The 11,810-nt window shown below is 39.3% G+C and overlaps 1 protein-coding gene across 1 annotated transcript; it reads left to right on the top strand.

Annotated features, from left to right (window-relative positions):
• The first annotated feature begins 5,978 nt into the window (after nucleotides 1-5,978).
• Nucleotides 5,979-7,438, top strand: LOC106355047. The gene is made up of 4 exons (XM_013795065.1): nucleotides 5,979-5,991; nucleotides 6,378-6,638; nucleotides 6,761-7,245; nucleotides 7,364-7,438. Exons 1-4 carry the CDS (start codon nucleotides 5,979-5,981, stop codon nucleotides 7,436-7,438), a joined length of 834 nt encoding a protein of 277 aa, XP_013650519.1.
• The last annotated feature ends 4,372 nt before the right edge of the window (nucleotides 7,439-11,810 follow it).

Here is an 11,810-nt window from a genome sequence, read left to right as displayed (position 1 = left end):
AAGATAAAGATATCAGTTTAGCTAAACGCCCCCGACCGAACGCACAGGCTCGGTTTCAGACTAATTTATTCGGCTTTACGAAGTAAGCGCACCAGCTCGGCTTAAAAGCCGACTGCTCGGCCTAGTTGCTCGGGCCGAGCAGGATCTAGCCCATTAGGTCAGGACAACCTAAGGTACGCGAGGGGAGGGTTCGTTTATATAAGGAGGAGAGGACGAACAGGAGAGGAAGTTCAGAACTTTACACACACTTGGCGGCTAGAAACTAGGGTTTTATTCGTTGTATTTTCGTCGACTTGTACTGTTCCGGCCAGCTTTCCGAGCACCAGCTTAATTTTCTGTTTATTCTTTTCGACTTGTAACCGATATAGATCCCGATCTAAAAAAACGTCTTCGAACTAACCCACCATCGGGTACGAGTTAAGACCGAACTCAGATTTAATAGACAGAATGAAGTTAAAGAAGTAAAGGATTCAATTTCAATTTAGAAAAAACAAAACGAAAGAACCAAAAGATTCACATAGCAAAATAAACAACACTTAGATAACAATACTATATCATGATGGAACATGGCGCAAAGAAACTCATGTACCTTTTATCTTCATGGTGTTGTTGTGCCTCAAGCCATTTAATTCGTGAGGGGTCCTTCACCCCATGTAAAATATATGGACATATAAGGAAAGGGTTCTAACGTAATTAGTTATTCTTAATACCCTAGCTCTAGAAGTTGTATATAGTTTATCTAATGAATCAAGTCCGTTAACCTATAAAATATTCATGAGGTTGGAAGCGGCATGTGCTCTGTGTTGTGAAATTTGTGAGAGAAAATTCAGACCCTAACTTTAAAGAGCAGAACGAATATTCAGGAAAATACTGTCTAACTAGGTAGTAACTCGCAGAATGAAGGTATTAATTTCGTTATTTTTAAGATGTTAAGACATTAGGTCTGTTTATTTTGGATATCAGTTTATTAGATGTGATGAAGATGATGAATCGAGAGAGATGAAAAAAGTGTAAAAGTCGTATTATTCAGCTCAAAACTGTAACTGTACATGTATGACTATATATATAGCTGGTTAAGCAAAAGGAAACTTAAACCAACTTAAACCAATCTAAGATAACCAGTTATAACTTTAATACCCCCCCCCCCCAAGATGGAACAAACAAATGGTGAAGACCCATCTTGAGTGTCAACTGAAGAAACATAGCAGGTTGAACAGCTTTCGTGAAGATGTCGGCGAGTTGGTGAGCAGATTTCATGTGCATAGTCTTCAGAAAACCACTCTGTATTCGTTCACGAACCACATGACAATCCATCTCGATGTGTTTTGTGCGTTCGTGATAGACGGGATTCGACGCGATATGCAAAGCTGACTGATTATCACAGTAGAGTGTTGCAGGACCAGTCAGAGGACAATGTACATCATGAAGTAAGGCGGCTAACCAAATGACCTGACACGTAGTGTCTACCATGGAACGGTACTCTGCCTCCGAGCTACTGTGAGAAACCGTTTGTTGTTTCTTAGCACGCCAAGAGATAAGTGAATCCCCCAAAAACACACAATATCCGGTCGTAGATCGTCGGGAATCTAGACAAGATGCCCAATCAGCATCACAAAATGCAGTCAGACTCGCCGAAGAAGAGGCTGAGTAGAATAACCCCTGAGCAGGATCATGTTTTAGATAATGAAGAACTCTCTGAGCTGCTTTAAGGTGATCCACGCAAGGAGCAGACATAAATGGGCTAAGTTTATGAACTGCATATGTAATGTCGGGACGCGTGTGAGTCAAGTAAAGCAGCTTGCCTACGATCTTCCTGTAAACCGAAGGATCAGGCAGAAGATCACCCGAAGTGTCTGAGAGTTTGGAATTTGGTTCCATAGGAACAGAGACAGGTTTGCATCCAAGGTAGCCATCAACTTGAAGCAATTCCAGCGTATACTTTTGTTGATTGATAGAAATCCCAGTAGCATTTCTCGCAATTTCGAAACCAAGAAAATACTTTGCATCACCAAGATGCGGAGTTTAAAAGCATGTTTCAGAGAATCTTTGAAGTTCTCAATAGCCATATCATCATTGCCCACGATGAGTATATCATCGACATACACTAGAGCAGCAACAAACGTTGATGCCGAGTGTTGGACAAACAGAGAATGATCAGATGAAGCTTGAACAAAGCCAGCAGAAGAAATGACTGTGGAGAGCTTGTGATTCCACTGTCGTGAAGCTTGTTTAAGTCCATAAAGAGACTTATGAAGACGGCAGACTGAATTAGGAGGATAACTGCGGCCAATCAATTCAGTATATCCTTGAGGAATGGTCATATAGATCTCCTCATTCAAGTCGCCATAAAGAAATGCATTTCTGATGTCAAGCTGCTTAATAGACCAATTTTTAGCAGCTGCAAGACTCAACAACATCCGTAGAGTACTCAGCTTAGCCACCGGAGAAAATGTATCAAGATAATCCAGGCCTTCAAGTTGGGTATAGCCCTTTGCAACCAAGCGTGATTTAGGACGCTCCACGGTACCATCAGGATTGAATTTGTACGTGTTCACCCAATTACAACCAACAGGATGCTTCCCTGCAATTGACAGATAGACCAAGTACCAGTATCTTCTAGAGAAGTCATTTCAGATTTCATAGCGCCCTTAAACTCATCCAGTAGAATAGCCTCATGAAAGGTCTGAGGGGCTGTAACAGTGGTTATAGAAAGAGGGAAATTGCGGTAAGAATCATCAAATTTCTCGTAGGATAGAAAAGCAGATATAGGGTAAGAGGTTGTATGAGTCTCATGGGTAGGGAATGTAGGGGTTTGATTTAAAAGGTAGAAATGATACTGGTCTAGATAAGCATGAGCCTTAGTTTGCCTTTTGTTTTGTGTGTTAGTAATGGGAACAGTAGAAGAAGAAACATCATTCTGAGAAGATTGGGAAGAAGGATTATGATCATGACTAGAAGGAATAAAATGAGAATCAAGAGATTCTTCAAGAAAGGAAGATGAATTATCACCAAGATCAAAGAAAGCAGGAAAGGGAGAGTCAGGAACCGGTAATGGTAAGACATGTTGACCAAAAATATCATTATCATGTGAAGGAAGACTCTCACAGAAAGGGAAACTATTCTCATGAAAAACAATGTTTCGAGAAATTAGAATCTTATTAGTGTGAAGATCAATAACTTTGTATCCTTTATACCCTTGAGGATAGCCAAGAAACACACAGGGAGTGGCACATGGAGAAAATTTATGACGATCTTTGAGCAATGTGGAAGTGAAACAGAGACAACCGAAAACTCTAAGATGACTATAAGAAGGAGGTTTAGACATTAGAAGTTCATAAGGTGATTTGTTTTTCAAAAGAGGAGTAGGAGTGTGATTGATCAAATAAATGGCTGTTTGAATGAAGTCTCCCCAATAGTCAAGAGGAATGTTAGATTGAAAGAGAAGTGTATGTTGATGCTTCCTTTCCACAACATAGTTAAGGATATGTTGATGCTTCCTTTCCACAACATAGTTAAGGATATGCTGATGCTTCCTTTCCACAACATAGTTCTGTTGCGGAGTGTAAGCGCACGAAAAATAGTGCTGAATGCCTTTGGTTTTGAGAAGAGACGTGAAGGAAAGTTCAGGAGCGTTACCGGTTCGAATTGCTTTGACAGAAGTTGTAAATTGTGTTTCAACGAAAGCTAAAAATTCAGGAAAAACCGTGATAACAGAACTCTTGTCTTTCAAAAGGTATACCCATGTAACTCTAGTGCAATCATCAACTATAGTCAAAAAGTATTTATATCCATCAACTGTTGGTACATGAAAAGGACTCCAAATGTCTAAGTGTAAAAGATCAAACGCAGATACATACATCAAATGATCGTGGCCTAAGTTCTCCTTAGAAAGATCTAGACATTTAGAAAGAATTTGAATTTTATTTGAAGAGAGATGTCCCAATGGTTGATGCCAAATTTCAGAAGAGACGTGAGCAAGGTGATGAGATTGAGCTATAGGTGACAAAGCAGGAGCATAAGAATCCAGTACATAGAGATTTTGACAAAGGTTACCCTTCCCAATCATGTAATCCAAAGTATGCTCCTGAATAAAAGGAAGTGGATTATATGAAAAAATGTGACAAGAGTTTGAAGAAAACAATACGGAAATGGTTGGTTGTATTCCAAGTTAAAGCACTAATGCTCAAAAGGTTGAATTTAGAAGTTGGAACAAACAACACAGAGTGCAGAGTTAGTGTATCAGAAATAACGATTGTGTCAGAAAGAGTGACTTCGATTCGTGTTCCATCAGGTAATGTAACAGTTGTGTTAGTGATTGGGTGTGTGGTAGAAAACATGTTCAAGTTAGAACACACATGGCAACTGGCTCCTGTATCTATGATCCAAGTATTTTGCAAAAAAGTAAGGCTGTTTATGATTCCTGCAGAAGCAATAAAGTTGGAGGGATTAAGAGGTGTACCTGAAGTGGAGGGATGAGATGTGATGGGGATCAGATGAGGTTGAGGTTTCAATGTAGAGACAGAGCCATCTGCGAGTTTAATAGTGCTGCCTGAAATCTGAGTATGCTTGTTCTCAGTGCTCTGTGTATTAGCCTTGAGAACACTTAGAAGATGATGGACTTGTCCTGATGCTAGCTCTGATACCATATTATATGTGATGAAGATGATGAATCGAGAGAGATGAAGAAAGTGTAAAAGTCGTATTATTCAGCTCAAAACTGTAACTGTACATGTATGACTATATATATAGCTGGTTAAGCGAAAGGAAACTTAAACGAACTTAAACCAATCTAAGATAACCAGTTATAACTCTAATACAGTTCGGTTTTTGTTGGTTTTTTTGGGTTTTAATATCCTATTATATTAGTAGATTCTAAATTCGTATTTATTTTTGTTTGTTCGGTTAAAATGGTTGAGGCTTTTTGATTTTTTGGTGATAAACGAAAACCAATTAGTATTTGTTTGGTTTCATGTTATCAAAATTTTAGACAATGCTGATGTTAACCAATCGTTTCATATTATAATTTCTAAATGCATTCATAATAAAATCAAATCTAGATAATTGTGTAAGAAAAAACAAAAGAAAGTTATAAAGACAAATTATTTCATTAAAATTAGGTTAATGATGAAATGAAGAATTAAAAAAAATAATAATATTCTTATATTACGTCTGAATTAGATACCTCACTTGCAGTGAATATAGGTACTCACTTCAATGTGGATATGTATATGTATGTAAACATTTTAAAAAGTGTTTCATAAATATATAGAGATACCATTAATTAATATTGAAAGAAATGTTTGTTCAATATAACAAATGAAAGATAAAATTCTTAAATAAAATCTATTAAAAATAAAATAGACTTAGTCATTACCAAATTTTTTTTTTATATAATGAAAATCAAATTGTATACATAAACAATCAAAATTAAAACATATACAAACTGAGTCTGCTGAATTTTATTCTTACATAGTTTTATACCTTGGCCCAATCAGATTTTAACATTCATACATTATGGTTCAACATATATTTTACAATTGGGCCTGCCTAAAATCAAAGAAAACATATGATTTTAAAACATGTTTGGACATTAGGTCCCATAACAAAATAGTGATGTACTGCATAGATCTCAAAAAACGACAACTGAAAGCGTATAGAGTTTCGTACTCACCGCGATAGACCACAGAACTTTGCAATATTCAATCTGTTCAGTCGATCCTTTCGAATCAATCACCACAAGTTATTTATATTTCTATATTTTATTTCACTCCATCATTTGTTCAGAGAAGAGGGTTACAAAATTTGATCTCATCAGTCGATCCAATCCAATGCATCACTGATTGTTCTTCACTCGATCCTTTCGACTTCATCACCAAAATTTCTCCCAAAAACCTTGATTGGAGTGATTAGTCAAGAGAAGTTTCTGAAATCCGAGATTGAAAAAATTTCTAAGGTTTCAGGTTTAGGGAATGAAGAAAATGAATGGGAGAAGTGAGTCTTATATGGGTTTACTATAGCGAGCATTCAATTCGCATTGTATCTCTAAAAAATCTCGAATTGAATGGCATATATTTTTACCTTGGCAATCACTACTCGATATATATATATTGCCATAACCTAAAAATGTGAAACATATGCCATTTAGTATCATTAACAAACATTTCCAAACACTCAAGACAAGTAAATAGTGTCCAAACCTACACGCACAAGGTTTAATTCGGTATGCGTACAATTTCTTGTGGGAGCAGAACAGGTCAAAGAAGCTCGGCTGCAGACGTTAATGGCAGATTCCAATCATCTTATGATGAAAGATACATAGACTATAGATGAATTCGTTGGAAAACTATCTGAGATATCATCAAAATCTGCTGCACTAGGAGAGGAGATTGAAGAGGCAAAATTAGTGAAAAAGTTCCTTAAGTGCCTTCCTCGCAAGAAGTACATACCCATAGTGGCCGCTTTAGAACAAGTCTTAGACCTCAAAACCACACGCTTTAAGGACATCATAGGACGGTTAAAAGCGTATGAAGAACATGTCTTCGATGAGGAAGATAATCAAGACGATCAGGGAAAACTTATGTATGCAAACATGCAAACAGAGCAGGCTCACGACTACAATAACAATAACAGAGGCAGAGGTAGTGGAGGACGCTTCTACAACAGAGGACGACGTCGTGGTCGATACAATGGAACAAGAGATGCAACTAACTTACGTGTTTCAGGTGTGATAAGAATGAACATGTTGCATATAATGGCCCAGATCGCTTGCTTAAGCTACAAGCAACACAAGAAAACGAGAGCATTGAAACGCAGGAGGCAGACGAGTTGATGATGCACGAAGTAGTGTACTTAAACGAAGGGAAGATCATACCAAGTAACTACGAAGTGAAGGATGGCGAAGAGGATATCTGGTACCTTGACAATGAGGCCAGTAATCATATGAGTGGAGATTGTCGGTATTTCTCCTCGATTGATGATTCTATCTCTGGCAAAGTGCGCTTTGGAGATGATTCATGCATTGATATCAAAGGGAAGGGATCGATTGAGTTCATGGACAGAAACGGAGAAGCAAGAAAGATTACTTACGTCGACTTCATTCCAAATCTAAAAAGTAACATTATCAGCCTTGGAAAAGTGACTGAGTCGGGATGTGATATAAGGATGAGAGGAGAGCACCCCATAATGCACGATCAAGATGGAAAACTCATCGCCAAAGCTCTGAGATCGAAGAACAGATTGTACAAAGTACATATGAGGGATAATAGATAATCTATCTCTATTGTCAACAACAACAAGTGACTCAAGCAGGTGGCACACAAGGCTAGGGCACATAATCCTTGATACAATGAAGTCTATGATACAGCATGAACTAGTCACTGGAATCCCACAGTTTGAGATAGAGAAGAAAGTGTGTGGTTCGTGCTTGATGGGCAAATAGACGAGACAAACGTTTCCTCAATCAACTTCATACCGAGCTACAAGCATACTAGAGTTGATTCATGGAGACTTGTGTGGTCCCATCAGTCCAAAAACGAGTGCTGGAAACAGGTATGTACTAGTTCTTATTGATGATCATTCAAGATACATGTGGACATCACTACTTAAACAGAAAGGAGAAACGGTTAACAAGTTCAAACGTTCAAGAATCTGATGGAGAAAGAAACAGGAACACACATACAAAGCTTCAGAACGATAGGGGAGGAAAATTTGTGTCACATGAATTCAACCAGTACTGTAATGACTCTGGCATCAAGCGATACCTTACAGCTCCATACACACCCCAGGAAAACGGGGTGGTTGAGAGACGTAATATAACTATGATGGAGATGGCCAGAAGTATCATGAAGCACATGGGAGTTCCTAATTACCTATGGGGGTGAAGCAGTAAGACATTCTACCTATCTTTTGAACCATGTAGCAACAAGGGCACTCAAGGACAGAACAACATACGAGATGTTTCACAAGAGGAAGCCAAACATCAGTCATCTACGTGTTTTTGGTTGCATTGGTTTATGGGAACCGAAATTCACACCGTCAATTTACGTTTAAATAAGGAAAGTTAGGAAAACCCTAATTTCCCAGAGGTCCTGGATTCTCTTCGAGAGCCAACGACAAGTGACCAAATAAATGCGGAAAATATGAAAAGATAACAAAATGAATTTATAGAAAAGGTAAATCTTATTTCGAATCTGCATAATAGCGTTTCGATCATTACAAGAGATTATAAAAGCTTCGGCCACAAGAGCTGTCAGCGAATTATCTAGTTCTAGCAACCTAAAACCTTAAACCTAGTTGAGTCGCAGCTCGATAACAGAAGATGGAAAAGATATGAAAATGGTTTTGATTGATTTTGGACTGAACCTTATGAAAGGCTGCCTACGTAACTCTTTCGAAGATCAAGCCGAATGTAGTTCAAGAGTGAACCAAGAGATCGAACTGCATGTGCGCGTTCATCTGGTAATCGGGTGCCAATCATAGAAACAGAGCATGTAGAGAATCATGCCTCAAAGTTTCTAAGTGCCGAGAGTTCTCTCCTTTGTGCCTCTCGCCTAGGACTCCTTAGATACTCCTCCAAGGTCGATTTTATCTTTTACCTTCCTGCCATTAAGCCGTCTTAAGTGAAAAATGGAGATATTCCATTTTTCCCGATCTTCATGTTTATCCGCAGAAACTTAACATTTTTTCTGTGGAAATTTATCTTTATATTTGTTTTTATAAAATAAAAACATAAACCGCCATAGTATCTACTAGCTCATTCTTAAAGAATCATAAGTGGGCTTGTAGTCGCGTTTTAGACCTCGTTGGGCCGTCTTTCGACATGAAACGTTTGTTACGATTTTCTTTTCGACAAAAACAAGTTCTCGCGGGTTTTACCGTAAAGTTTCAACAGTAACTTTGATCAGAATGGTGTGAGAAATGATATGGCTGCAGTACATGGGAGCTAGCATTGAGGATCAGACGAGAATGCACGGATTTGGGTCGTACCCGTTGATCGATGTCCGCGACAGTTCGGTCGCTACATAGCGACCTGGTCCATGCTGGATCAGTTGCTACATAGCGACCGAACGAAAGGTTTGGTCGGTCGCTACGTAGCAACCGACTCGTTCGCGGGTCGGTCGCTACGTAGCGATCGACTGAGTGGCTTGGTCGGTCGCTACGTAGCGACCGACTCTTTCGCGGGTCGGTCGCTACGTAGCAACCGACCGAATGGCTTGGTCGGTCGCTACGTAGCGACCGGCTCATTCGCGGACCAGTCGCTTCGTGGCAACCTTGTTCGGATCCTTTTCTGACGCTTTATGAATGTCTTCTTGGACTATGGGTGTTTAGTTTCGATGAATCAACCGAGATTAGTGCAAGATTTCACCGCATAGTTCTTCGTAAAGATTTCTTTACGAAGATTACTTTTCGTAAAAACGTTCATGCTGATTTTTACGGATATTTGAATGTTAACTTCGTCGTGTCCGTTTTTGACCCCAACAATATTAATAACTCGTCGTATAATCTTTTCAATAAAAATTATACGAAATTCACAAATCGAGAAATATTTTTCGGGGAGTTTTGGACATTGATTCCGCCGTGACCGATTTTGACCCCAACAGTTAGCCCCCCTGCTTGTTAGAATTGTGAGCTTTTAGCGTGAGGTTCTAGCGAGTAGCTTGGCAAGTTAGGCAAGTTAGGAAAGTTAGGCGGAATTAATGGTTGAAAAGGTCCGTTGTAAGTGGTCTTCTCGTTCTTCTGAGAGTGGAATGCGATAAGATTGGGGCTGCGCCTTGTGAAGGCTGCCTACGTACCCTTGTCGAAGGCATCAAGCCTTTCGTAGTTCGCCGTGGAGTTGAAATTCTTAACACCTATTTTCCAGTGAGACCTTTACGGTCCAGTTTATATGTCGTGTAAAGGTTATCAGGCATGTTGCTGCCGATAGCATTTTATATTGGTATAGAGGGAAGACTACGAGTTGTCATCTCATAATCTAACTCTGTGTGAACTGCTATATTCGTGATCTGTTTCGAGAGTTTTCCGCAGTGCATAAACTTGAGGGATTTCTGAAGATGCTCGAAAATTAGCCAAGAGACAAATTTTGGGATCTCGTACCAGGGTGTTTGATACTATGCCTAGAGATATTAGAGACCGGTATGCTGGGTTTAGGGCAAGACCTAGGTCTAATCACAGCTTTAGGGGGTGCGATGACTACTTCGGCTTACGTTTCCCGTAACATTTTTGACCTGATTCCATCCTGCTTTAAAGTTCGCGATATGTTCTCGGCTTACATGATTTGTATGGTTGGAATCGAGCATCTCTCCGAGGACAATTTTTAAGTCTCCCGAAAGTGCTGACCAAAATTTTGGATTTTTTTTTATATAGCGCTATTACCCTTGTGTCGGGTGTACGAGAGCAATCTCTACGAGATGGCTAAGTCTGTTTAGGACATTAAGAGTTTGTTGTGATCAGCAACAAACTTATCGGTAGATATTACCGTTTTTGAGTCTTCGCGAAGAATACGTGTTTGAAAAGATGCTAGTATGTATGACTGTTTGGTCTTCCAAGAAGGTGCCTATATCGAGAAAGGTAATTTTGTCGAAAAATGGTTCTTCAGGCGTCTGCGACGTCTCGCAATGCTGAAGATTGATTTTTCTTTCGCATGCCGCGTTTCGTGCTCAAAATGTTCGCGGGCTTGAAGATGTTTTGCGATATTGCAAGGTTTTAGTCTTAACCCTGCGTTTGAGAAACATTCAAGTTTGTCTACAGATGTTCGCAGCCAAAATTGTTGTTCCTGTTCGGATGCTAATAATTTGATTTGCGATCGAGGAATTAGCTTTCCGAGATATATTTCTTGTACATTTGAGGATGTTTTGCATAGCTCTAGGAGCTCTGTTACGAGTTTTCCTTACATGCCGCATTTTATAGGTAAAATATAGCGGGCTATAAAGTTATCGGTGGAACGTATTGAACTTTGTCGATTGTCGACAAGTTTAGGTTTTCCGTTAACCATTTGGTTGTTAGGACTGAGTTTTGTTACGAAGAATTTATCATATGATTTTCGACTATGGGTTATACGATAATTATTTTCTTGATAGTCACATGACTTTTTTAGACAAATCGCAGATAGTCGTTTAGCCGTTAAGCGATGGAGCGATGGTTTCTCAAATACTTTGGCTTGGCGTGAAGGATGTGTTCACTCAGATAGCCAAGGACGTTGTAGGTCATGTATCAGACCGTGGTACTTTCCTGTTAACATTAAGGTCATGTTAGTTTACGATTGTCTTTAAAGGGGATACCGAATTCTGGTTCGGATTTTTACTGGAAGGCGTAATTGACGAGGGCCAAAGAGCGCTTGTCGAGATTGATAGGCCAAGTTTTCCGGGGTTATCCGTGTTAATATGGCCGATGGTCATAGAAAACGATTCTTCGCTCTAGGTTTCAGTTATACGACGAATATTTCGTATAATGTGACCTATAGTCTTATGAAAATCGAGTTGTTTTTGTCTGAGGAAAACGAAGCCCAAGAGTTTTGCTACATAACCAGTGTGGAGTCAGCGGCATGATGACTTCCTTCTCGGATGTGACCGAGGGAAAAGAAAGGCAGAAGCCATCGAGCCGCCGGGCTAAAAAATGAGATATATGATATCACCCAAATTAGCCTAATGAGTGATTTTACTCTCTCAAATAAGAGGTTTGTACTTAGGGATCATATCCACAGAGAGCTAGGACACACAATAGACTATAGAAATCAAGATTAAGCTAGGCAAACAGTTTACAAAGCAGTAAATCAATGAAAGCAAGGTGAACAAAGTAGTTGTTCGATTGGTTGA

The sequence above is a fragment of the Brassica napus genome, chromosome C8 (genome assembly GCF_020379485.1).
Source record: "Brassica napus cultivar Da-Ae chromosome C8, Da-Ae, whole genome shotgun sequence".
In the NCBI taxonomy this organism is placed as follows: domain Eukaryota; kingdom Viridiplantae; phylum Streptophyta; class Magnoliopsida; order Brassicales; family Brassicaceae; genus Brassica; species Brassica napus.
Note: the sequence above shows the minus strand (reverse complement) of the source record. Positions and strands in the feature narration are given on the sequence as shown.

Excerpts from the sequence above, each read along its gene's own strand:
- LOC106355047 (XM_013795065.1), top strand. Across the intron at positions 6,639-6,760 it reads TAACAATAACAGAGGCAGAG|ATCGCTTGCTTAAGCTACAA; the intron begins GTAGTGGAGGAC and ends ATAATGGCCCAG. Across the intron at positions 7,246-7,363 it reads CGAAGAACAGATTGTACAAA|CATGAACTAGTCACTGGAAT; the intron begins GTACATATGAGG and ends TCTATGATACAG.